Source organism: Pseudophryne corroboree, chromosome 1, assembly GCF_028390025.1.
Source record: "Pseudophryne corroboree isolate aPseCor3 chromosome 1, aPseCor3.hap2, whole genome shotgun sequence".
NCBI lineage: Eukaryota > Metazoa > Chordata > Amphibia > Anura > Myobatrachidae > Pseudophryne > Pseudophryne corroboree.
In genome coordinates this window covers 299,801,078-299,828,965 of record NC_086444.1, presented here as the reverse complement: position 1 = coordinate 299,828,965, position 27,888 = coordinate 299,801,078, and the positions used below count along the sequence as shown (strand labels likewise).

Sequence of the window (27,888 nt, the reverse complement as noted above, 5' to 3'; positions counted from 1 at the left end):
TCCTCCGTAGAAGCAGCTCTGGCCTCACACCAAGAAACATATTTCCGCCATATACGGTGATAATGTTTTAACGTCCCGTCTTTCCTAGCCTTGATCAGGGTAGGAATGACTTCCTCCGGAATCCCTTTTTCCGCTAGGGGTCGGCATTCAACCGCCATGCCATCAAACGCAGCCGCGGTAAGTCTTGGAACAGACAGGGCCCCTGCCGCAGCAGGTCCTGCCTTAGAGGAAGAGGCCACGGATCCCCTGCGAGCAACTCTTGCAGCTCCGGATACCAAGTCCTCCGTGGCCAATCCGGAACAATGAGTATTGTTCGGACCCTGCTTCTTCGTATTATTCTCAACACCTTGGGTATGAGAGGAAGAGGAGGAAACACATAGACCGATCTGAAAACCCAAGGTGTCACCAGAGCGTCTACCGCTACCGCCTGAGGGTCCTTTGACCTGGCGCAATACCGCGTCGATTTGAGGCAGTCCCCAACGATCCGTGATCTGTGCGAAGACTTCTTGATGAAGTCCCCACTCTCCCGGATGCAGGTCGTGCCTGCTGAGGAAGTCCGCCTCCCAGTTGTCCACCCCCGGGATGAATACCGCTGACAGCGCGCTTACATGGCCTTCCGCCCAGCGTAGAATCCTGGTCGCTTCTGCCATGGCCATTCTGCTCCTTGTTCCGCCTTGGCGGTTTATATGAGCCACTGCCGTGACATTGTTTGACTGAATCAGAACCGGTTTTCTCCGAAGCAATTCCTCCACTTAACGCAGGGCGTTGTATATGGCCCTCAACTCCAGGACGTTGATGTGGAGACAAGACTCTAGGCTTGACCAGAGACCTTGGAAATTTCTTCCCAGTATCACTGCTCCCCAGCCTCGGAGGCTTGCGTCCGTGGTCACCAGGACCCAGTCCTGAATGCCGAACCTGCGACCTTCTAGTAGGTGAGCACTGTTCAGCCACCACAGGAGAGATACCCTGGTCCTGGGAGACAGGGTGATCCTTTGATGCATTTGTAAATGGGACCCGGACCACTTGTCCAAGAGGTCCCATTGAAAAGTCCTCGCATGGAACCTGCCGAAAGGGATGGCCTCGTAGGAAGCCACCATCTTCCCCAGGACCCGCGTGCAATGATGCACTGAAACCTTTTTTGGTTTTAATAGGTTACTGACCATGGCTATGAACTCCTGAACCTTTTCGATCGGTAGAAAAACCTTTTTCTGGTCTGTGTCTAGAATCAGCCCCAAAAAGGTCAGACGCGTTGTAGGGACTAGCTGGGACTTCGGTATATTGAGAATCCAGCCGTGTATCTGCAACGTCTTCATGGACAGAGACACGCTGTCCAGCAACCTCTCCCGAGATCTCGCCTTTATGAGGAGATCGTCCAAGTATGGGATAATTGTGACCCCCTGCCTGCGCAGGAGCACCATCATTTCCGCCATTACCTTGGTGAAAATTCTCGGGGCCGTGGAAAGCCCAAACGGCAACGTCTGAAATTGGTAGCAACAGTCCTGCACTGCAAATCTCAGGAACGCCTGATGCGGGGGGAATATCGGAACATGAAGGTAAGCATCCTTTATGTCCAGGGACACCATCCAATCCCCCCCCCCCCTCCAGGCTGGCGATGACCGCCCTGAGTGATTCCATTTTGAACCTCTTCAAGTACAGGTTCAGAGATTTCAGGTTTAAAATGGGTCTGACCGAACCGTCCGGTTTCGGGACCACAAACAGGTTTGAGTAATATCCCTCTCCTTGCTGGAGATGAGGAACTGTGACAATCACCTGTTGAATATACAATTTTTGGATTGCTGCCAACACTAGCTCCCTCTCTGACGGGGAAGCCGGCAGAGCCGATATGAAAAATCGTCGAGGAGGCAAGTATTGGAATTCTAGCCTGTATCCCTGAGAAACAATCTCTAATGCCTAGTGATCCACCTGCGAGTAAACCCAGACGTGGCTGAAAAATCGAAGACGAGCCCCCACCAGATCTGCCTCCCCTCGGAAAGCCCCAGCGTCATGCGGTGGACTTTGCAGACGCAGGGGAGGACTTCTGCTCTTGGGAACTAGCTGTGTGCAGCTTTTTTCCCCTGCCTTTCCCTCTGGCAGCAAAGGATGATCCACGTACCTTCTTGTTTTTATTGGAACGAAAGGACTGCATTTGATAATGAGGTGCCTTTATTGTATGCTGCGGGGGGACATAAGGTAAGAAATTTGACTTACCAGCCGTAGCGACAAGATCCGAGAGGCCGTCTCCAAACAACTCCACCCCTTTGTAAGGCAAGGACTCCATATGCCGCTTTGAATCGGCATCTCCCGTCCACTGTCGGGTCCACAAGAGCCGCCTAGCAGAAATAGACATAGCATTTATTCTGGAGCTTAATAAACAAATGTCTCTCTGAGCATCCCTCATATACAAGGCAGCATCTCTGATATGCTCTATGGTCATTTGAATGGCGTCCCTATCTAAGGTGTCAATTTCCGTAGATAAGGAATCTGCCCATGCCACAACCGCACTACAAACCCAGGCCGACGCCATAGCCGGTCGAGCAATAGTACCGGAATGATTGTAAATGTGCTTTAAGGTAATTTCCTGCTTGCAATCAGCAGGTTCCTTGAGGGAAGCCGTATCCTGAGAATGCAGTGCCACCTTTTTGGACAAACGTGTCAGCGCCTTGTCAACTTTTGGCGAAGATTCCCAGCGTATCCTATCAGTTTGTGGAAAAGGATACGCCATGAGAATCCTTTTGGGAACTTGTGGTCTCCTATCCGGAGATTCCCAAGCCTTTTCGCACAAGTCACTTATTTCAAATGAGGAAGGAAAAGTGACTTCAGGCTTTTTCCCTTTATACATGTGTACCCTCGTGTCAGGGACAGGGGGTTCCTCAGTAATATGCAAAACCTCTTTAATGGCAATAATCATGTACCGTATACCCTTAGCCACCTTTGGCTGTAATTTTGCATCTTCATAGTCGACACTAGAGTCAGTATCTGTGTCATCGATCTGGGATATGGTGCGCTTCTGAGACCCTGAAGGACCTGGCGCCCCAGGGACAGGCATGGACTGGCTACCTGACTGATCCCTAGCTTCTGCCTTGTCTAATCTTTTATGCAATAGATTGACATTTGCATTCAAGACATTCAGCATATCCACCCATTCCGGTGTCGGCGTTGACCTCCCCCTCCACATTAAGCGAGCCTTCCTCGTCAAACATGTCGACACACGCGTACCGACACTTCACACACACACACAGGGAACCCCTTTCCTGAAGACAGTATCCCTGTCAAGGCCCTTTGGAGAGACAGAGAGAGAGTATGCCAGCACACACCCCAGCGCAATAACCCTGGAGACCAACACAAAATGTTTTTCCCCAGCAGCGCTGTATAATATGTAAACCGCCAATGATGTGCCCCCCCCCTCTCTTTTAAGCACCCTTTCACCATGTGTAAGCAGGGGAGAGTCCGGGGAGCTTCCTCTCAGCAGTGCTGTGGAGAGAAAATGGCGCTGGTGAGTGCTGAGGGAGAAGCCCCGCCCCCTCGGCGGCGGGCTTCTGTCCCGCTCAAACTTTGTAAAATATGGCGGGGGCTCTTTTATATACATGTACAGAGCCCACCTGTACATGTATATAGTCTTTTTGCCATGCAGAGGTTTATATTGCTGCCCAGGGCGCCCCCCATGCGCCCTGCACCCTTACAGTGACCGGAGTATGTGAGGTGTATGGGAGCAATGACGCACAGCTGCAGTGCTGTGTGTTACCTCAGTGAAGCTGAAGGCTTCTGCCGCCTGACTACTTCTGTCTTCTGTACTTCTAGCTCTGTGAGGAGAACGGTGGTGCGGCTCCGGGGGTGGACGCCCAGTAAGAACCTGCGTTCACCCCCTCTGGGAGCTAATGGTGTCCAGTAGCCGAGGAAGCAGAGCCCATCTTTGACAAGAAGGTCTGCTCCTCTCTCCTCAGTCCCTCGATGCAGGGAGCCTGTTGCCAGCAGTGCTCCCTGTGAAAAAGTAGTAAAAGGTAGAAGAAAAAAAAATCCAAACAAAAATGCTTCTAGGCAGAGAACTCTGGAGAGCTCTCTGCAGTGCACCCATCTTGCTCTGGGCACAGTGTAAAACTGAGGTCTGGATGAGGGGCATAGAGGGAGGAGCCAGTGCACCCCCAGAGTCCAAAGCTTTCTTAAAGTGCCCTATCTCCTGCAGAGCCCGTCTATTCCCCATGGTCCTTACGGAGTCCCAGCATCCTCAAGGACGTTAGAGAAAATGCATGCGTGTTCCATTTTCATGCATATGCCCCCCCCCCCCTTTTTTTTTTACTTTTTTTTTATTGTATTTTAAAACACAAGATACATACAGTAGTACATAAGATTCAAGATAAAATCACAATAGCTAATGTGTATAGCAATAAGATCAGTAGGATCATGACAAGATATCAAACTCATGCCCCAATATTCATCATACAGAAACACTGATGAGCACGATCTGCTGACACATTTTGAACTACAGTTTCATATGTTGCTGAAGAAGGATGTAGACAGAATATAAAGTTGTACCAACACAACATGCACATACGACGTAGCAAGATAAAAACAAAACACGAGACAAGACAGGGAAAAGGGAAAAAGAAGGGGGGGGGGGTTTCCCATTTGGCTGGATGCTAAAAAGTTTAAAACAAAAAAAAAATCAAACAGCCAAGAAACCTATAATCCCGCATGTTGTGTATTTGTCTGAATCAAGGATAAAGTAAATAAACATGAAGACCACACCCAATTCCTCCTCAGAATATCACTGGGCATTGATGCTACAATAGTACACCAGACAATAGAACAGTATATAACAGAAAGTGTCTCCAATCATTCAGAGCAGTGATTGTTTGCGAAGATACCGTGTTATGGAATCAAATATCTTCATAATATCAGTTTGTAAGGAGGTATTTAGGAGGCTAATATAGGCTCCCCATCTCTTGTAGAAAAAAAGTTTCTTACCAGTTACTATGTCAGGAAACCCTGAAAGTCTATCAAAATAGAGAATGCCTAGCAAGTGGTTTTGAACATCAGAGAGACAGGGGGATACTGGTTTCGTCCACTTTAAGAGAGCCTTCTTCACCATAGTTAAGATAATTGTGAGGAATGGGAACAGGTCAGAAACCCATTTATCAAAATTGCAAAAAGGTAATAGGTATAACATGAAATAGGAGTTGTACTTTGGTGACCTCTCTTATAAGCCCCATAACCTAAGTCGAGAATCAAGCCACCTTTCTATGTTCACAGAAACAAACAGCAGCTCTAGGCTGTTTGCATTTTGGACATAGTCCTTCCTCCTCAGTTAAGGGCCGTATTGACGGGGAGATTTCCCCAGAGATGTGCGCTGAACGGTCTAGCACAGACCGCTCAGCACACATCTCTCCCCCCGCTCAGCACAGTGCGATGTGCTGAGCGAGGGGGGGACGGACACGGGGGGCCGCTCATTTCACCCAGCGGTGAAATGAACGACCTGATAGATTGGCCTGCATGCAGACGCAATCTAGCACCGGCGATAATGACGCGTGGGACCGTGCATCACAGTCGCCAGCACCCCAAATCTAGTCAGATTGCTTAGAAATTAGCTGAAGATCGCTCCGTGTGTACCCCCCTTTACAAGATGACCTCTCTGTGCAGGTGAAATATACACTCTATTGACTTCCTGTAGGGTAGTACAATACAAGTACTTTAAAAAGGTACTGGTATAATGTCTGAGAAGAAAATCTGATGAATCCTGGCCCGCTATATAAAAGGAGCCCAGGCTTTAAATGTATTTGACTACACCCTAAACATATCTATTTGTTAATTCAGAATAAAGGAACCTAATTTTCTAGGGTTTAGTCTTAACAAGATGGAGTAATAGCTAATAGATGTGATGCTGAAGTGAATGTCCTAGCATTCCTGCAAAGTTGTAAGTACACGAAGAAGTCTGTTCTGGGTATACCAAACCTCTCTTGTAATTGCTGAAAGGAGTAGAGTTCTCCTCCCGAGTGAGCTTTTGATATGCTGTATGGTGTTTCCTGCCTTGCCATAAAAAGGGTATGAATTTTTGTCTAAGATTATGCTTATCTGATGCGGTCGTCCTAATGTAGAGAATCTGCATGAGATAAGTTATCTTAGGGTAAAGAATGGATTTTATAACAGTATTCCTACCAAGGAGTGATGGCAGTAGATGCTGCCATTGCTGGATAAGTTTGTCTATCAACACAAAATCCTTAAGAAAATTTTCTGCATATAGCTCACCCAGTGATCGCGTTATAAATACTCCCCAAATATTAAAATTTTTATCCTGCACCACGTTGAAGGATGAGAAGATAGCAGATCACCGCATTTTATTCTTGCTACTCCCAAGAGGTAATACTTCTGACTTATCAAAGTTTATTTTGTACCATGCAAATGAACTAAACATAGAAATGATAGATAATATACCGTATATACTCGAGTATAAAGCAGACTTTTTCAGCACTTTTTTTTGTGCTGAAAAAGCCACCTCGGCTTATACTCGAGTCAGCGTTAGGAGGGACACGGAGAGCACAGCGCGCGACTCTCCTGTGTCCCTCCTGCATCTCCGGCGGCAGCGGCGTGTGTGTGTTAAAGGAAGTGCACGAACCGGCACTTCCTTTAACACACGCCGCTGCCGGAGACGCAGGAGGGACACAGGAGAGCCACGCGCTGTGCTCTCCGTGTCCCTCCTTCAGAAGACAGTGCGGGAGCGACGGAGGGTAAGTATCTAGCACTGTGGGGCATATCGGGCACACCTGGCACTGTGGGGCACACCTGGCACTGTGGGGCACACCTGGCACTGTGGGGCACACCTGGCACTGTGAGGTCTGTGTACAGGTAGAGCTGCATTTCCCACCCTAGGCTTATACTCGAGTCAATAAGTTTTCCCAGGTTTTTGTGGTAAAATTAGGTGCCTCGTCTTATATTCGGGTCGACTTATACTCGAGTATATACGGTAGCTTGAGAGATCAAAAACACGTCGTTGGCAAAAAGAGTAAGCCTTGCCTCGTCCCTCTTTGGGAGTGGACAGCAATTAGTCAACCAAAATTTGGTTATAAGGGTTGTGATACATCATTTTTATAATAGTCAAATAGGTCTCCGGGAATCTGAACCTCCAGAGTCTCAAATACAGTAGATGACCATATCAAACGCTTTTTTTCGTCAAGGGATAAAAAGGACCTCCGGAACTGAACACCCAGAAAACCCTGAGTTTTTATCAAGGTCAATACCTTGTGAACATTTGTAACAGAATGGCGACCCCACCCTGTTTGGACTGTGAACTACTGAATGAATGAATGAATGAATGAATGAATACAAAATTTTAAACAATCCGCCAAAAGGTTTGTGAAAATGTTATCAGACTGAATTAAGTAAAGAAATGGGCCTGTAAGAAGTCAGTGAAGTGAAATTCCCGCTGGGTTTCGGTAACCATAGCAGCATTAAAGTGTAAATAAGAGTCAGTATCTGTGTTAATTTATCCCTTAGTAACCTATAAAAAAAAAAAAAAAACTCGGCACTAATCCCATCAGGGTCGTGAGCCTTAGGAGTTTAAGGTTTTAATGGCTTTACCACAAATCACCTCTCAGCAGGTGGAGGCACTTCTGGTCTCCATCACTGATGCCGAGGTGGAGAAGGTAACAGAGTCCCAAAAATAGGAATTTAGTACCTACCGGTAATTCCTTTACTAGTAGTCCATAGTGGATACTGGAGAAAAGTACTTTGAGTACCGTAGGGTATAGATCCGGTCCATTGGAGCCTGGGCACTTTAAGAATTTAAAAGTGTGCTGGCTCCTCCCCTCTATGCCCCTCCTGGCAGACTCAGTCTAGAAACTGCCCGAGGAGATAGACATACGGACATAACATGTAAAGCTCACAGACCGAGAGAATAACACAGTGCAGTGACAACACAGACAGTGACCCCAGACCGTTCTACTGGATTGACACAGAGAATCAAGCAGATGCACGCCCGAGCAGAGGAGAGCAACGCTAAACCTATGAGAATAACAACGTTAACCAACATGGAACAGGGGCAGCAACAGCAGACCCAACCAAGAACACTTACAACCTAGTAAGCAGGAAAAAACGAAGCACTGAGGTGGGCGCCCAGTATCCACGGACTACGAGAAAAGGAATTACCAGTAGGTACTAAATTCCTATTTTCTCTAACATCCTAGTGGATACTGATGAAAAGTACTTTCAGTATCGTGGGGAAGTCCCAAAGCTCCCAGAATGGGTGGGAGAGTGCAGAGCCTGACCAAACTGAAAGTCATCCTTGGCTAAGGTGTCGAACCTGTAGAACTTATCAAATGTGTTTGAACCAGACCAAAGTAGCTGCACGGCACAACTGTAGGGCCGAGACACCCCGAGCAGCTGCCCAGGAAGAACCCACAGACTTTGTTGAGTGGCATGTACAGAACTCGGCAGCGGCAAATCCGAAGAATAGGCTTGTTGAGTGGTCAACTGAAGCCAACGAGCAATGTACTGCTTAGAAGCAGGGCATCCAACTTTGGTAGCGTCATAAAGGACAAACAGCGAGTCAGACTTCCTGTGACGAGCAGCACTCTTGACGTAAAACCTCAAAGCACTAACCACATCCAAGGACTTTGGAGCAACCGACGTATCCGACAGTACCGGAACCACAATCGGTTGATTAACGTGAAAGGCCAAAACCACCTTCGGCAAAAACTGCGGGTGAGTCCTGAGCTCTGCCCTATCCTCATGAAATATCAAATATGGGCTCTTACAAGATAAGGCCCCCCCCAATTCAGACACATGCCTAGCCGAAGCGAAGATCAGTAACTTCCAAGTAAGATACTTCAATTCTACCCTATGTAAAGGGCTCGAACCAATCCGTCTGGAGAAAGGCCAAGACCACATTAAGATCCCACGGAGCTGTGGGAGGAACAAAAAAGGTGCCTGGATACGAAGAACACCTTTCAGGAAGGTCTGTACTTCCGGAAACACCACAAGTTGTTTCTGGAAGTAGATGGAGAGAGAGCCGAAATCTGCATCTTGATGGAACCTAACCTTAGGCCCAAATACACGCCTGCTTGCAGGAAGAGCAGAAAATGACCTAGTTGAACTCCGCAGGACAATATTTTCTACTCTCACACAGGAAACATATGTCTTCCAGATACGGTGGTAATGTTTGCACGTGACCCCCTTACGGGCCTGCACCATTGTTGAAATAACCTTGGAAGGGAGACCTTTTCTGGCTAGAATCTCCTTCTCAATCTCCACGCCGTTAAACATAGCTGCAGTAAGGTTGGATAGATGAACGGTCCTTGTTGAAGAAGGTCCTCCCGGAGCGGCAGAGGCCAGGGTTCTTCCAGAGACAGGGTCAGGAGGTCTGCATACCAGGCTCTTCGAGGCCAATTTGGGGAAACGAGAATTGCCTGAATGTTTTCCCTTTTGAGTCTTTTTAGAACTCTGGGAATGAGAGAGGGATTGGAGGAAACGGATACACAAACTGGTAAGTCCACTGTGCAGTCAGGATGTCCACTGCCACTGCTTGTGAATCCCTTGTCCTGGAACAGTTCCAATGTAGCTTCTTGTTGAGACGAGAAGCCATCAGGTCTATCTGTGGACAGCCCAATAGGCGAACCAGTTGTTGAAACACCTGATGATGGACTCTTTCTCCCAGATGGAGGTCGTGCCTCCTGAGGAAATCTGCTTCCCAGTTGTCCACTCCTGGAATGAATATCGCGGAGATGTCCTTTGCGTTGGCTTCCGCCCAATGGAGTATCCTGGACAACTCCCGTATTGCGGCCCTGCTTTTTGTTCCACCTTGTCGGTCTATGTACGTCACCGCCGTGGTGTTGTCCGACTGCACCTGGATGGCTTGGTTGCAAAGATGATAGGAGGCTTGTAGAAGCGCATTGTAAATTGGCCAGAGTTCCAGAATATTTATCGTGAGTGTAGTTTCCCGACTCGACCACTTCCCCTGGAACTGGGCCCCCTGGGTCACAGAACCCTAACCTCGGAGGTTGGCATCAGTCGTCAGCAAAGTCCAAGACTGCAAACTGAAACTTCCACCCTCCACAAGGTGAGGTACCTGAAGCCACCATAACCAGTAAATCCGTGCTTTTGGTGACAGAATTACACTCTGATTCATGTGCAGGTGAGACCCCGAGCACTTGTCCAGGAGGTCCAGTTGGAATGGACGTGCATGAAACCTGCCGTACTGGATTGCCTCATATGAGGCCACCATCTTACCCAGTAGGAGGATGCAAAAGATGAACAGAGACCTTGCGAGGCCAGAGCATAGACTGAATAGTCAGGGCCCTGTAAAGTGGAAGGAACCCCTTCTGCGATACCATGTCCAGTATCATTCCCAGGAACTGAATACTTTGAGACAGTTCCAGGTAAGACTTCTGCAAATTTAGGATCCATCCATGATCCATAAGCAGGCGAGTGCGATGCTGTGTAGCAGACGTTCCCTGGACACTGCCTTTATCAGGAGGAGATCGTCTAAGTAGGGGACTATGTTGACTCCCATCCTGCGCAATTGCAGCATCATTTCAGTCATGACTTTTGTGAACACCCTCGGAGCTGTGGACAGACCGAAGGGCAAGGCCTGAAACTTTAAGTGGTGGGCCATCATGGCAAACCGGAGGAAAGCCTGATGAGGAGGCCATATTGGGATATGCAGGCAAGCGTCCTTGATGTCCAGATATACTAGGAACTCCCCCTCCTCCAGACCGGAGATCATTCTGTAAATGGAAGATTTTCCACACCTTTCTTGGAGGCAGCATCCGCTGACCAAGTGCGCAGCCACAGGGCCCTACGGACAGAGACCGCCATAGCTGTGGTACACCCACTGATAAGACAATTCCTTAATTGCCTCACTGATAAAACTCGCAGCATCCTGGATATGATGCAGTAGAGTAAAGATCTCCTCCTGAGGGATAAAGCAGCTTCCACATGCAGCCTAGCAGCAGCAGGAAATGGCGCCCTCTGTGCCTCTGGTCCTGCTCTCCGGGAAGACCCATCCCTTCAGTGGCACGCGGGCCCTGCTATGATTATACTGGCAAATTGTGTTAGATATATAACCAAAGGAAGTTTAATAACCCCCCTAACTGTGCTGCCAGTGTTAGGTCCACAGTGGGCACCGCAGCCCATGACAGACGTGACCTTTTGCCGCCACACATCACCGGGAATCCGCTAGCCGGGACCCCGGTGTAAACAGTCACCGCACCTTTGGCATCTGCTTCGGCATTTGTTAAGGGGTGGCGGCATGCTGCTAGTGTGTGCACACACACTGCGGTGTGTGAAACAGCACCTCAGGCGCTCAGTGTCCTGTCAGCGGGATTACGAATCCATTAACAGTCAGGAGGTTGGTTCGGTCCCCCCCCCCCTAAGTTCCACGATGCAGGTAGACTGGTTGCCAACCAGTACTGCCTGAAAATAAACTAAAATAAATTCTGAAGAAAACTCTTGGAGCTTCCAACAATGCACCCGGCTCCTTGGGCACATTTTCTAAACTGAGTCTGCTAGGACGGGCATAGAGGGGAGCAGCCAGCATAGACTATTAAATTCTTAAAGTGCCCAGGCTCCAATGGACCCGATCTATACCCCCACGGTACTGAAAGTACTTTTACGAAGAATCCACTAGGACGTTAAAGAAATTAGATTTTATTCTCCATTGAAAAGGGGTCCTGCACATACAAAGTAGAACAGAAAGATTTGAATGTCGAAATCCTTAAACGAACAACACCTACCCCATCCTTTAGTGCTACTATGGTAGTCGAAGAACACTGCCTCAGAGCAAACGAGATAACATTTTACCCGATTTGTTCCCAAACCTATAAAATGTATATATTGACGACATAAGTCCGTTCAGCCGCGATCTGAGATATTATCGCATTAAACTGAACCTTGTTCTGAAAGTATTTGGCTTTATTTTCCGGAGTGGGGTCCTGAAAAAATAATAATCTGAAGGCTGTAGAAAAGGAGGTGTTTTTTGCTTTAAGAAACTCTACAGAATGAGAAGCGTTATGCACTCTTATAAAATGATAGGTCCTTTCAAGACCGATTTTGCCACCTGACAAAATAAGTTGGGCCAGATTCGTGTTCAGCATTAGTGCACAAATAATTCTGCTAAACTGATCGCATAAAGGAGCGGAAATTGCGGAAGAGGACAAATAAATTGGAAAATCTTCAATGTTTATAGGAGCCTTGAGCTGTATGTTATTTATCATAAGCCAAATCACAGCATGATCAGATAGGACGGTTGGGTCTCTTCACCTTAGAAGTAATTGGAGAAAATGGTGGTATATAAAATAATCCAACCATGAGACAACCCATGTGCTGCCGAGACACATGGACACATATGTATGAGCAGGTAGAAGGGTTCCTATATTTCCAGACATCACTGAGATGTAGCTGGTCACATATATATGAAGGCAGGATGTGGGGCCACAGTGTTGAAATCTTCCCCAAGTATAATATTGGAATCTATAGGCTTATATAATTTTTTTTACCAAAGTAATAAAAAAGGGTCTACAGTAAGTTGGTGCATAAATTGAACACAAATACATTATACAGGCATCAAGATACACGTAATAGTTTTGAGAATTGCGATAGAACAATACTGCACATCACATATGAAGAGCTCAAACTAAGCCTCAACATCAATACACGGAGCCAGTCATTCAAATATTAATGACTGTACAAACTGAAAGTGCAGTAAATTAGACCCCCCCACCAGGATCACGTTCACCATAAACATGAAGTCACATAACTGAGGTGGCGTTCAGGTGGGGTATAACCCATACATTTCTGCAGCATAATATCAAGCCAGAATACAATAAAGTCAAGCTAACTTAACTGCAGACAAAACTTTAATATAGAACATTCAGTAGAAATTAAGCCCACATTAGTCCTGATCTGACAAAACCAATTCCGTGGCGGATGTGTCTGCTTCCGCAAGCTCCACCTGAATGTACGCTTTAGCATCAGCTACAGAGAGAAAGTCTTTGAAGCCATGTTCTGAAAAGATTCTCATCCGTGCTGGAAAGGGTTGTAGTATGGTTTGCCGGCGGTCGGGGTCCCGGCGACCAGCATACCGGCGCCAGAATACCGACCGCCGGCATACCAACAGCTGGGCGAGCGCAAATGAGCCCCTGGCGCGCTATGCTATCTATTCTCCCTCCAGGGGGGTCGTGGACCCCCAAGAGGGAGGAAAGATGTCGGTATTCCGTCGCCGGTATGCTGGTCGCCGGTACCCCGACTGCCAGCAACCTTAAGACCACCCCTGGAAAGATGAGTGCAGAGTGTCTTTTGGATTTCACTAAATCAGAGAAAACTGGAGCAAAATCTCACCTATTCTTAGACACCTCTGCGGTAGTCTTGAAACAATAAAAGACTATGCAAGTCTCAGGTTACTGGAGCTTTTTCCGGAAGGCTCTCCACAGCTCTTCTTTGTGGGCATAGGCAGACAACGAAAAATAACCGCACTAGGGCGCGTGTTTGCAGATCCTCGAAAGGGCCCCAAATCAGTGAGCTTTTTCAATTATTAAAGAGCCTGCGCCCCCAGCTCCTATGGAGCACACTGGATCTGCAGAAGCTGGGACTAAGATGGCTGTTGCACGAGGGAGCGCCTGGTGTGCAGAGCAGTCACACTCTCCCTGTAAGCTGTCCCCAGCTGAGACCGCAGGAACAGGGCAACCGTAGGGGGAGGTATGGTCAGCCGCTTGCTAGGACTCACTAGCTGTGCGCAGCAGATGGGACTCCCAAAACCAGGCTCCGGAGGTCCATGGCCGGCTCTCCATCAAACTTTAGACCTCTGCCCAGCGAGAGTCAGCAGTCCTCAATGCACGGGAATGCTTGGAGCTCCCTGCAACGTTGCATCGGTCACTTCAGGGCTGTGTGCCCAGCGTCACTGTGGCAGTGCAGGTGTCAGAGATGGTAAATGCGCATAAAAGGAGGTTTTTGCGATGGGCAGGCAGAAGCTCCACAGAGATGCGTCTTCCTCCACTGCCAGTCAGGCCAAGCCGCCCCCCCATGTGCCCCTTTTTAATGCATATTAAATATTTTTAACAAAGTTAAAAATAACATGCACTGGATATGCATGTGGAGGATGCAGAGAGTCTTTAGAAATGACTTATTTAAACTGGAAACATGGGCTTCAAAATTGAGAATGAGGTTCAATATAGACAAATGTAAGGTAATGCACTTCGGTAGCTAGAACAAGAACACTACCTATATACTAAACGGGGAGAAACTAGGGGATTCTGTACTGGAAAAAGATGTAGGCATTCACATAGATAAACGGAACAGTAGTACCCAAAGTAGAAATGCAGCAAAAAAAGGCAAACAAGGTATTAACATGCATTAAGCAGGGAATTGATGCAAGGGATGAGAGTATTATACTCCCATTATCTAAATCACTAGTGAGGCCCCATCTCGAATACTGTGCACAATTATGGGCACCATACAACAAAAAGGATATCGTGGAACTAGAAAAGGTTCAGAGACGGGGAAACAAATTGATTAAGGGGATGGAGACGCTAGAATATGAGGAGAGGCATGTGTATACTGGAAAAAAGGAGATTAAGAGGGGTCATGATTAACATTTACAAATATATAAGGGGTCAATACTCAGAGCTAGCGGGGTAATTGTTTTTGGTAAGATCATCAAAAAGGACACGTGGCCATCTGCTTAGGTTAGAGGGGAGGAGATTTCGCACACAGAGACTGAAAGGTTTCTTCACAGGTAAGGACAATACGTATTTGGAATTCCCTGCCTGCGAGAGTAGTAACGGCAGACTCCGTAATTACTTTTAAGAATGTGCTAGATAAATTCCTAATGGATAAGGATACACAGGGTTATGGTGGGTGAATCATGTACTATAGTAGTAATAAAGAAAAAAAAAAAAAAGAAGGAGTATTTTAGTTTACGGCTAAACATTCACCACAGTTACAAATGGTCTTTTTTTCAACCTCAGAAACGATGTCACTATGTTACATGTACAGATACTGTATAGTTTCAGATGTGCTAAAACAGGACAAATGCATTTATTTAAACAAAACAGCAGGAGGAGAAAAAACGACTACAATATAAGTGCCAACACAGGTATGAAGTTACTTGGAACAGTGACTTTCAGTGTCAGATTTGTTTGTATGGTTAAGGATATGTACCATTCACTTGCTTTATTTGGCTAAATGAAGTACCTAATCTGTTCTATGCTGTAGAGAAGGAGAATTTAACATGCAGCCCTTCAGCTGCTGTAGAACTGCACGTCCCAGCATACCCTGCCACAGTTTTGCTACTAAAGGCAAGATAAAATGAGAAGGGCATGCTGTGATGTGTAGTTCCACAGCAACTGAAGAGCCACATGTTGCTTGGGACAGCAGAGGACATTGAAGAAAACTGTTCCATGGTTACATGCAGAAAAACCTTGTTGGACATAGCAGCTGTAAGTGTCTGTTCCAGTACAATTTAGAAGAATACAGCATTAGAAACCTGATTGGTTGCTATGAACATCTCCTTTTATACAGATACCCGTAAATCAGTTTCCTGTAAATGCCATCCATTGGCCTATGTGGTAGGACCATTACATAATGAGAATTGATGCTTACCTCTGTAGAACCAGTGAAAGCAACTTTATCCACATCCATGTGAGAAGAGAGGGCAGCACCTGCTGTGGGACCCATTCCAGTAATGATATTAACAACGCCTGGTGGGAAGCCAGCCTGGAAACAGAAGATTATGTTACTCAGACGCTGGGCTGGCTACAGCAAATATTAAGAGCCATTTGTATATTCCCTAAAAGCAATTATTTACAAGCATTGCACCATACTATGCAGAAAACATCAGCAGGACTAAGGCACGAAGTTCATTATAGAAACCAAAGACCACAAAACCCTTATCAAATGCATGCTTTTGCTACTTGTTCCTTTCCCATGGACAAGCATAATTTTCCCATGCTGTAAACTACTGCAGCAAGAAAACTGGTTCATCCCCTACACCAGATCAGACCTTGCAACACGTAGTGCTGTATTTGGAGACCCTTCTAAAAACATATACGGACCAATCTTTTTAAGCATTGGGTATTTTTGCCCATTAGGTTTATGCAGATTTTATGTGTCATTGAGCAAATAGCTTAGAAAGTCAATAGTCATTAGGACACCAGGACTCACAGAATCCAGGAATGTCCTGCATTACAGACAGCTTGTGCAATCTGGTTGTAGGCCATTTAGTGTCATCATCATTGGAGAGTGAGACCGGACTAGAGCCAAACCAAGCCAAGTACAAGGTGAATAAATCCCACGTTCACATGACATTTAAGGTCATTGTATTCTTTAGAACTTCATAGCGCATCAGAAAATAGTTCCATACAAGGTGTTGAAGGGTAATAAAAGGTCTTAAAGGATCTTATAGAAATTCAACTGTTCAGATTTTGACTCTTATGAGCAATGTATACCCAGTATCGCTAGAAATATATTTAAAATATCCAATTAAGTCCACTGAATCTAAAATAAAAATAAAAATATACATAGGACATACAGGTCATGGATTTGAGGCAGGGACAAGAGAAAAACGCCACACAACATACATGAGTGTAAGGGAAAATGAACTGTACCTCTTTCACCAAGCTGGCAATATGCAGGGCGGTGAGAGGTGTCTGTTCAGCCACCTTCATAACAATCACATTTCCAGTAGCCAGGGCAGGACCAAACTTCCATGCCAACATCAGAAGAGGGAAGTTCCACTGTAAGAAACCAGAATATGGACTCAGCTCTACCAGCTTACCATGAAAACAAGGAAAAGACGAGATGCGTATGTATGTATGTATGTATGTATGTATGTATGTATGTATGTATGTATGTATGTATCACTGGAAGAATAGATTTTTGATTATATTTCTTGCAATAAATAAATATTTCTGGTTGTGTATTTCATTGTAATGCCCTCTAGACTAAATGAAAACACCATTTGCAGCATAATACCGAGATACTGTCTCAGAAGGGATTATTCTTTTGATATTTATTACATCAAAAACGTTCCTTCTATTGCATAGAATAATTGGTTCTAAACATTTGGCTGCAACACTTAATTTGCCATCTTTTCAGTATCTCACGGTACTAATGTTTCTACTACCGGGTGACAGAATAATTGGTTGTTAGTATTTTGCTGCGGTGTATCTAGCAGCATATATCTAGGGTACCTCATGTAGTATTTGTTTTTTACATCTTATTTTATTTTCTGTGTGAGGTTAGTCTCCTAAATTCAATTAGTCACAGTGCACATATTTATTATCCTCTAATTTTAGGCACCAAATTACCTTAATTATCTACTAATGAATTAATAGAAGTCTGAAAGAATATCAACCAAATCTAAATAATATATAGGAAAAACAAAAAAACAAACAAAACATGACATGTAGATTGATAGCATTTTCCATAATAACTACAGAAAATACAGGATCATACATACTAAGTTATCAGAATAAACAAAAGATCTCTGCAATACATTTCTAATAGTATCAAAAGGAATAATGGAAAGAATAAATCTGGGTGATTACATCATATGTATTAGCACGATCAATCATTCCCCAAATCTAGCTGTAAAGGTGGGTACACACGAACATTTTGGCTAAGTTAAGATATCGTACACTATTTCCCTGAGCAAACAAAATAGTGCATAGACATGGTAAGATATAGCATAAGATTCAGCTTAAAATACAGCAGCATAAGATATGGCTTCTAACTTTACTGTGATAACACAAATTGGATACAACATTGTACGTTACCATACACATAGTACACTATCTAGTGCATATTGTACCATCTAGCCAAAATTGAGCAGTGTGTTCATCCAATATAGAACATGGGATCCGACCCACGGGAGCGTGCAGCGCACTATGGGAAGTAATTCAGAACTGATCACTGGGCTGCGTTGTTTGCTGCCCTGCAATCAGACAATCACCGCCTACAGGGGGAGGGGAAAAGCACTGTGCAAGTGTGCGATCGCTTCTGTAGCAGAGCTGCACAAATATCAGTTAGTGCAGTCTCTGCGCAGCCCAGGACTTACTTAGCCGCTGCGATGGAATCCTGCTGATTGGGGCCGGAGCTGATGTCAGACACCCTCCCTGAAAATGCCTGAGCCCACCTGCATTTTTCTGGCCGCTCCTGGAAAACGGTCAGTTGACACCCACAAACGGCCACTTCCTGTCAATCATCTTGCAATCGCCCGTGTGTTCGGATTTTTCGCTCCATCCCGTCGCTAGGCGTTGATGCCTGTTGCGCCAGCGCACTGCGGCTCAAATGCATGCAAAGCTCAGATCTGATCGCGCTGTGCGAAAATGCTCAGCAGCGATCAGATCTGAATTACCCCCTATATCGCATACAATGCAGTGCATACACACAGTGCAATAAAATGCACTAGACAGATATAGTGCAAAAAAAAATAAAAAATAAAAAATCGCACCATGGGGGTAATTCCAAGTTGATCGCAGTTGGGCAAAACCATGTGCACTGCAGGGGAGGCAGATATAACATGTGCAGAAAGAGTTAGATTTGGGTGGGTTATTTTATTTCTGTGCAGGGTAAATACTGTCTGCTTTATTTTTACACTGCAAATTAGATTGCAGATTGAACACACCACACCCAAATCTAACTCTCTCTGCACATGTTACATCTGCCTCCCCTGCAGTGCACATGGTTTTGCCTAACTGCTAAAAAATGTCCTGCTGCGATCAATTTGGAATTACCCCCCATGTGTTCTCAGCTTTAGACTGTGAAAGAATAGCTGCAGCAACGTGTCTTCATCTAGCAACTGTACATCTGCCAGGGAAAACAAATGTTACACTACCTGGGAATTGATACATGAACCCTGTGAGATACCTTGGGAGAGTTTATCAAAGCTTGGAGAAATATCAAATTGTGAGAGAAATTAAAAAAATTAAAATTAAATATAAGCCTCTGTCATTTTTTTCAAACACAGCTTGTAAAAGGAGTTAGAAGCTGACTGGTTGCTACTTTATCTCTCTCCAGGCTCTGCTAAACCTCCTCCATTGTATCTAATACCAAATGCAAAATTCTGACAATTTTAAATAACAATGTTCTAAAAGCTGTGGGGAAAGATAAACATTTAAACTATAATGGTGACAAATTATATGAGCGCACACAGAACATATTACAGCACTCCTATACATTTTCGACAAAGTGTTGCAATTTCCTGATCCCCTGACGCCTGGGTCAATGAATATTCAAAAAGCTTAAAAATCTTGATTTCCCTGAAAACAGTCAGGTTCAGCAAATCCAGGATTTTCAACATTAAGAATATTCCTAATTCCTCAATGGATCACCAATAATCAATGGCCACTGATTGGCAGAGTCCGTCAGGTTGGTGAAACGGCGGGTAGATGTATGGGGGCCTTTAACCAAGTGTTTTTTTTTTTTTTAAACAAAACGTCCAACAAACTAGAATTATTATTCAAATAGCAACAGAAGTTTCATTAAACTGATTGAAATTAACATTCAGAAATGATCTACTAATGAATTGAAGCCCGGCGACATGTTAACCAAATATTAATATATAGAACCACCCCCAAAAAAATCTAAAATAAAGATAAAACATGACAAAGTAAAATGGATTTTAAGTAATCCATAAGGGATACTGGGAAGACTTAGTACGATGGGGTATAGACGGAGTCCAAAGGAGCCGGTGCACTTTAAATTTCTTCACTGGGTGTGCTGGCTCCTCCCCTCTATGCCCCCTTCTACAGGCAGTTATAGGTAAAACAGTGGCCGAAGGAGAAAGGACATACAGTATATGACAGAAGGAACAGGACAACTAAGAGTGGTGAGATTTAACACCAGCACACCACAAACATATAACAACCAGCAACGGCTGGTAATAACAACAGCAACAGCTGAACAGGTAACCACACAACACAGAACCTGCAGAAAAGTCAACGCACTGATGCTGGCGCCCAATATCCCTTATGGACTACGAGGAAAGGATTTACCGGTAGGTAATTAAAATCCTATTTTCTCTAGCATCCATAAGGGATATTGGGGAGACTTAGTACGATGGGGACATCCTAAAGCTTCCAGAACGGGCGGGAATGTGCGGAGACTGCCGCAGCACCGCCTGCCCAAACTGGGTATCCTCTTTGGCCAGGGTATCAAACATGTAGAACTTCACAAAGGTGTTAGTCTCTGACCAGGTAGCAGCTCGGCATACAGGTAGTTGCAAGGCAGAGACTCCTCGGGCAGCCGCCCAGGAAGAGCCCACAGATCTTGTAGAGTGGGCTTTCAGAGACTTAGGAACAGGTAAGGCTGCCGATACATAGGATTGTTGGATAGTAAGCCTAAGCCAACGAGCAATGGACTGCTTTGAAGCAGGACAACCCTTCTCCTGTGCATCATAAACAGGGCCGGTTCAAGGGCGCTCTGCGCCCCGGGCAGGAAAAGGGGTGTGGTCTAATACAGGGGGCGTGGTCAATTACGCCCCCTGTACATTGCTAGCGCCGCTTGAATGCTGTGCGGTGCGCGATGACGTCATCGCGCACCGATCAGCAAAGTTACTCTCCACGAAGGGAAACTAGACGCTATGCGTCTAGTTCCCTTCACAGGAGGCGGACGGGGACGGCAGCGGGCAGCGGAGGCGGACGGGGGACACAGCGGGCAGCAGTGGCGGATCTTGCCATGGTGCGGCGCCCTCCGGATGGCGCCAGCGCCCTCCGGAAGGCGGCGCCCCGGGCAAAAGTCCTGCTTGCCCGTGGCAAGATCCGCTACTGATCATAAAGCATGAACAAGGAATCAATCTTTCTGATCTGAGCCATCCGCTTGACATAGATCTTCAGGGCTCGCACCACATCAAATGCCTCCGGAGGAGCAGAAGCGTCAGAACTGGATGGAACCACAATAGGTTGATTCAGGTGAAATGCCAAGACAACCTTTGGCAGGAACTGCTGCCTAGTCCTGAGCTCCGCTCTGTCCTGAGCTCCGCTCTGTCCTCGTAAAAGACCAAGTATGGACTTTTACATGATAAGGCCCCCAATTCTGAGACACGCCTAGCAGAAGCCAGGGCCAGTAACATTACTGTCTTCCACATGAGGTACTTGTCTTCTACCGTCATCAGAGGCTTAAACCAGGAGGACTGTAGAAATTCCAACACCACATTCAAAATCCCAGGGTGCCGTAGGCGGCACAAAAAGGAGGTTGTATGTGGAGTACATCTTGCAAGAAGGTCTGAAGTTATGGAAACAATTTCTTCTGGAAGAAAAAGGAGAGCTGAAATCCGGACCTTAATGGAACCCAGACGCAAGCCCTTATCCACACCAGCCTGCAGGAAACGTCCCAAGTGGAACTCTGCAGGTGGATAGGTACGTTCCTCGTACCAAGAGACATATCTTCTCCACATACGATAGTGTTTTGACGTCGGAGGAAGACAGATGCACACTCTTAGCACTAAGAACACTGATAGTAAAAATAACTTCAATAAACCCTCGCAATTAACATGGAATATAATTGAAGTTCTTAGCACACATTTGCGCAAATATGCGGGCCCATGTACCGCGGCCAGGTGACTTCATCACATGGGTCCCTAACATTCCTAATACTATCACAGTCTCTAAATTTATTCAGGACTTACCTCTAAATAGGGCCTTATCAATGTGTGATCTGAAATGTAAGTACCCAGCTAATTAAAACACCTGAGGGTGAAAGGGAGGAGTGCCAATACCAGAGGAAGGAAGCCTTGCCTTCCAGTGTACAATATATACACAAATATAGTGGAAAGGAAGATGGGGGGGGGGGGGGGACCTGGACTGCAAGTGTTTTGACGTCACAGGTTTCCTGGCCTGAACCATGGTAGCAACAACCTTTTTGGAAAGGCCCTTGTGAGCTAGGATGTTTCGCTCAACCTCCATGCCGTCAAACGAAGTAGCCGTAAGTCCGGGTAGACGAACGGTCCCTGTTGAAAAAGATCACTTCTTAGTGGTAGAGGCCAAGGGTATTCGACGGACAAGTCCAGAAGATCCGCGTACCACGCCCTCCGAGGCCAATCCGGGGCAATCAGAATTGCCTGGACTCCCTGATTTCTGATTCGCTTGAGCACCCTTGGAGCAATGGAATCGGAGGAAACAAGTAGACCAGCCGGTAAGGCCAAGGCGACGTCAGTGCGTCCACTGCCCTCGCCTGAGGGTCTCTGGTTCGAGAGCAATACCAGCGAAGCTTCTTGTTGAGACGGGAAGCCATTAAGCCATCTTGGATGACATCTCGCCACCTCAAACTTAATATTTCCAAAATAGAATTAATTATATTTCCACCAGCCAATAGTAGTTTCCAACCTGATATCTCTATCACTGTTGAGAACTCGGCAATCATCCCTACCCAAGCTGGCTGCCTAGGTGTCAATCTCGACTCTGAACGGTCCTTTGTTTCCCACATTCAATCTGTCTCAAGATCACGTTACATACATCTAAGAAACATATCCAAAATACGACCATATCTTACACAAGACACAGCAAAAACTCTAATCCATGCTCTCATTATCTCCCGCACTGATTATTGTAATAGTCTCCTGGCTCTCACCACCACAATCCATTGTGAATGCAGCTGCGAGACTAATCATCCTCGCTAGAGGTTCATCGTCTGCAGATCCGCTCTGTCAGTCCCTCCATTGGTTACCGGTATTCTACCGTATTAAATATAAAAAAACTTTTCTCTTACGTCCTAGAGGATGCTGGGGACTCTGTAAGGACCATGGGGTATAGACGGGCTCCGCAGAAGACATGGGCACTCTAAGACTTTAGATAGGTGTGAACTGGCTCCTCCCTCTATGCCCCTCCTCCAGACCTCAGTTAGATCCTGTGCCCAGAGGAGACTGGATGCACTGCAGGGGAGCTTCTCTGAGTTTCTCTGAAAAGACTTTTGTTAGGTTTTTTATTTTCAGGGAGCACTGCTGGCAACAGGCTCCCTGCTTTGTGGTAATCAGTAAGGGACAAGGGGAAAGGGAAAAACTTCTGCACTAGTCAAAGGTTAATTAATGTACTTTTTAATATGATACATACCCCATTAATAAATATATTGTAGTTTTAATTCGCAATCATATGTTGGGGGTGCTGCCATAGACAATAAGATTAAGGACAAAAGAGAGGATAGAGAAGATTGTCTCTTGGTTGGCGCACAAAGAAAAGAAGAAATTGATCAATCTAAAATATAACTTTTAATATTAGTCTATTAAAATGATGTGAAATATAAAAGGAAAAATATTTACTAATAAAAGATACTGTATCTATTAAAAATTGTATTCACTGTGTGTCATTTATTGTGTTCCCATTTATGGTGGTGTTGTTGTTTAAAGGACCTGGGCCACTTGTGTCACTATTCCCAGTGCGGCTGTGTAAATGAGGGTCCGACAAATTACTGCAATTCTTAATAACCTCAGGATTCTATAACCTCTAAGGTATGGATCATAGTTGGTCCTTAATTCCCTATTATCATAGAAATTCCTTATATTTCTGTCTGATCCTAATGTTGTTGCCCAAGTATGATGCTGGCATGAGCTGCCGTTGGTCAGTACTAAGTTCTCAACCTATCAGTTATTCATAATAAAAAGTAGGACAGTTGGCAATATAATGAATTAATCCATGCAAATCCCCTGTCTACGTTACTATGATAATTTGTTTATTAAGGAGGAATCACACTATAACGTATTGAGCCATACAATGTTGCGGTTCTATTATTTGATGCCGCAACACTGTCGCTGGTTATATAGAGTTAAATCTTTCAAATCCCCTATCCACGTTACGGTGATAAATTTATTTACTGAAAGAGACCACATTGTAACATATTGAGCCATACAATGTTGCGGTTCTGTTATCCAATGCCGCAACACTGTAGCTGCTTGTATAGTTAGGTCTCGTCTGTTACAGGAAAGCTCACAAACGGAATAGAGCAGGCTAGTTTACGTGGTGAGCTCAAATAATCAGCTTCACAAGCGTATCATTAATGTCATTGAGTGTGGCTAATTACCATATACACATTAACTATTAGAAATGTATGTTTGCATGACATGCTGCCTTTAAGTCAATTGCTACAGTTGACTATGTGTTGGTCCTACTATAATAATCTTAATGAGTAACCACTAGTACGTATTGTAAATCACAGCCCAATTATCACAGTATTTTAATGCCAGACATCATAATTTATGGCAAAAAGCTTTTAAATCTTTTATTGCACCACTGGGTTAACAATCTCATGCAGTATCTCTATTATTCTGAAAGTGGTCAGCTAAATGTAATTGCGGGAGTCTATCGTAGAGTGTGTTTGTTTTTATCTGTACTATGTAGCTCAAAAAATATAGTTAGCTCCGTAATTAGATCCTGTCCTAAACACTTTCTAGGGCATAGGATCAGGTGCTGCTGCCGGACTGGTTTGAGCAAAGTAACTAATGAGTGCAGACGGATCACCTTAACATAGATTCTCTCATTAAGCTAATCAACTTGATAGGATTGCGGGAATTAATCATAAAAGATATTCACATGCAGCTACTGATTTACACACATACAATTAATTCACGTGTCTTATCTATATGTAGTGCGTTGTATTTGCGTGATTGATTCCTCATGTGAATTTTTCCTAAAAAATAGGAATGAGGGACCGCTGAAACTTGTGCACAGAATTTTGTCTCAATTAGCATATCCATATAACAGCTTCTGATGCGTGTGTACCATGTATTACATTGGTTCACATGAGCTCATATTAAACTTCACATATTCAGAGGCCTATACCGCAGATGTTATACAGAGGATCGTAGGACTTTGGGTACTTTATGCTATGTTATTTATAGTCCCAATTAGTTATAACGCCTCATAAAATCTGGTAAGATCCGGCACCTTACAGTGAATATGGTCAAGCCAGGAGGCTTGTCTACACATCAATGTGCTGGAATTAAGGGCCATATACAACGGCCTGCTACCCTGGCTGATGAGGACCTCATGTTTGCTCAATCGGTGCTGCAGAGTCATCCGCACTCTCCCGCCCGGTCTAGAGCTGTGGTATAATTCCCCATGGTCCTTACGGAGTCCCCAGCATCCTCTAGGATGTAAGAGAAAATAAGACTTTAAACCTACCGGTAAATCTTTTTCTCCTAGTCCGTAGAGGATGCTGGGCGCCCGTCCCAGTGCGGACAATTTCTGCAAGGCTTGTATATAGTTGTTGCTTACATAAGGGTTATGTTACAGTTGTGATCAGTCTCTGGCTGATGCAGTTTTATTCATACCGTTAACTGGTTTGGTATATTCCATGTTGTACGGTGTGTATGGTGTGGGCTGGTATGTATCTCGCCCTTAGATTAACAAAAATCCTTTCCTCGTACTGTCCATCTCCTCTGGGCACACTTCTTTAACTGAGGTCTGGAGGAGGGGCATAAAGGGAGGAGCCAGTGCACACCCATCTAAAGTCTTAGAGTGCCCATGTCTCCTGCGGAGCACGTTTATACCCCATGGTCCTTACGGAGTCCCCAGCATCCTCTACGGACTAGGAGAAAAAGATTTACCGGTAGGTTTAAAATCTTATTTTACTCACATACAAGGCTATTAACCAAACTGAACCAACATAAATCTCTTCACTTATCTCAAAATATCTCCCTACCCGACCTCTCCGCTCTGCACAAGATCTACATGTCTCATCCACACGTATTACTTGTGCAGACTCAAAATTACAGGACTTTATCCGGACTTCTCCCACTCTGTGGAATGCCCTCCCACGCACAATAAGACTCGCCTCTAGTCTCCAAACGTTTAAACGTTCCCTGAAAACTCACCTCTTCAGACAAGCCTATCAAATTCCAGACCCACCCACATAACCTTCAGTGTTTCGTTATCTAATTACATCCTCTCTGTACAGTATACATAACATCACATATTTTGTCTCTCTTTACTCTCACACCCTCCTGACACTTGGCCAACATTGCAGGGTGTCATCATACAACCCATTAAGAACCTAGCAATCTGGTGGACCATTATGCAATAGATAGCATCTATCCTTGTGTATCTATGCCTATTTCCCTATAGATTGTAAGCTTGCGAGCAGGGCCTTCCTACCTCTATGTCTGTCTGTTTTTACCCAGTTTTGTTCTATTACTGTTGTTCTAATTGTAAAGCGCAACGGAATATGCTGCGCTGTAAGAAAAACTGTATATAAATAAATAAATAAATAAATAAATAAATAAATAAAATAAATAAATAGCAGCCCCACTGGGGGGTGATCTGCTGAAACACCTGAGGGTGGAGTCCGCACTCTCCCAGGTGGAGGTCGTGACGACTGATGAAGTCCGCTACCCAGTTGTCCACTCTCGGAATGAAGATTGCCGACATTGCTGTTGCATTTCTTTCCGCCCAGAGGAGTAGCTTTGACACTTCTCGCATGCAGGCTCTGCTTTTTGTCTCTCCTTGTCGATTGATGCACGCCACTGCTGTGGCGTTGTCCGACTGAACTTGGATTGCTTGATTCGCGAGCAGTGGAGAGGCCTGAAGCAGAGCACTGTAGATCGTCCGAAGTCCCAGAATGTTGATCGGAAGGAGGTCTTCGTGGGCTGACCACCTGCCCTGGAACTGCACCCCTTGGGTGACAGCACCACATCCTCGCATCCGTCGTGAGGGTCCAATCCTGAATACCGAAACTCCGGCCTTCCAAGAGATTGGAGGACTGCAGCCACCACAGGAGGGAAATCCTGGCCTGAGGTGACAGCCGAATCATCCGGTGCATCTGTAGATGTGATCCAGACCACTTGCTCAGGAGATCTAATTGAAATGTTCTGGTATGAAACCTCCCATATTGGATTGCCTCGTAGGAGGCGACCATCTATCCCAACAATCTGATCCAAAGATGGATGGATACACGATACTAGCACACCCCTAGCTGCACAGTCCCAGTGAGGCTGACAGCTAATTAGATCACAGTAACACGAATAATTTTTTAGTGTACAATAGAGACTCTCCCCCCTTTGCTACACCCTGTACCAGTATTCCAGCGTGTCTTGTGAGGCAGGAAGCGCTGTGGGTGCGCGCTGTCTGTGGCTGCATTAAGAAGAGGAAGGTGCCAAAATGCCTCTGGTCCCTTCCTGAGGTAGCTCCGCCCCATTGAATAGCGCCGGAGCTACAGTGATTTTTTAATACTGGTAATGTCTCCCGTTTGCTTAAAAACATCACACAAGTGCTAGTTCAAGCTGTTTGAAGTCAGTCTACACGGGGGGCTCTAGCGTGTCCCCCCATTCAGCCGCACCTTGAACCAGGGAACTCACCTAGCAGGGCCCCCGGTTTGTACCCCCCTTAGTCGTCACCTTCAGGCATATGTTAGGGGTCTGCGGCGTGCTGCGGCTGTGACAGCCAAGGCGCAGTGCCCCGCTGAACAACCCCCCCTCAGGACAGTGGTCTTGCAGCGGGGAAGCGGCTCTGCACCTGGCAAGGCTGGTGACCGATCCCACTCCTCCCCCTAACTCCCACAGTGCAGGTATACTGTTGCCCAAACAGTATACCGAAAATAACCAACATTTAAAAGAAAATTGGTGAAAACTCTCTGGAGCTGCAGAGATGTGCATCCTCTCCTGAGGGCACTTATTTCTAAACTGCCTGTGGGAGGGGGCATAGAGGGGAGGAGCCAGCACACCCAGTGAAGAAATTTAAAGTGCACTGGCTCCTTTGGACCCCGTCTATAGCCCATGAGTATCTACCAGTGCAGACTTTGTCTGGTTATAAATTTGGGTATGGGTCATTAGGATGACCACACTTAGGTCGACAGTCATTAGGTCGACATGGTAAAGGGTCGACATGAGTTTGACTGTTTTTGGTGTTGTTTTCTTCGTAAAGTGACAGAGAACCCCAATTAATGCACAGTGTCACCTCGCATGGCTCGCTTCGCCGGCCATGC

At 45.6% G+C, this 27,888-nt stretch overlaps 1 protein-coding gene across 1 annotated transcript in view; it reads right to left on the bottom strand.

Annotated features, from left to right (window-relative positions):
* Positions 1–27,888, bottom strand: part of ALDH2 (aldehyde dehydrogenase 2 family member) — a 125,515-nt gene that overhangs the window by 24,049 nt on the left and 73,578 nt on the right. The window contains exons 6-7 of the mRNA XM_063964395.1: positions 16,587–16,715; positions 15,583–15,696 (exon numbers count right to left, since the gene is read on the bottom strand). Of these exons, the coding sequence (XP_063820465.1) occupies positions 15,583–15,696; positions 16,587–16,715 (243 nt within the window). The remainder of the gene's footprint in view (positions 1–15,582; positions 15,697–16,586; positions 16,716–27,888) is intronic.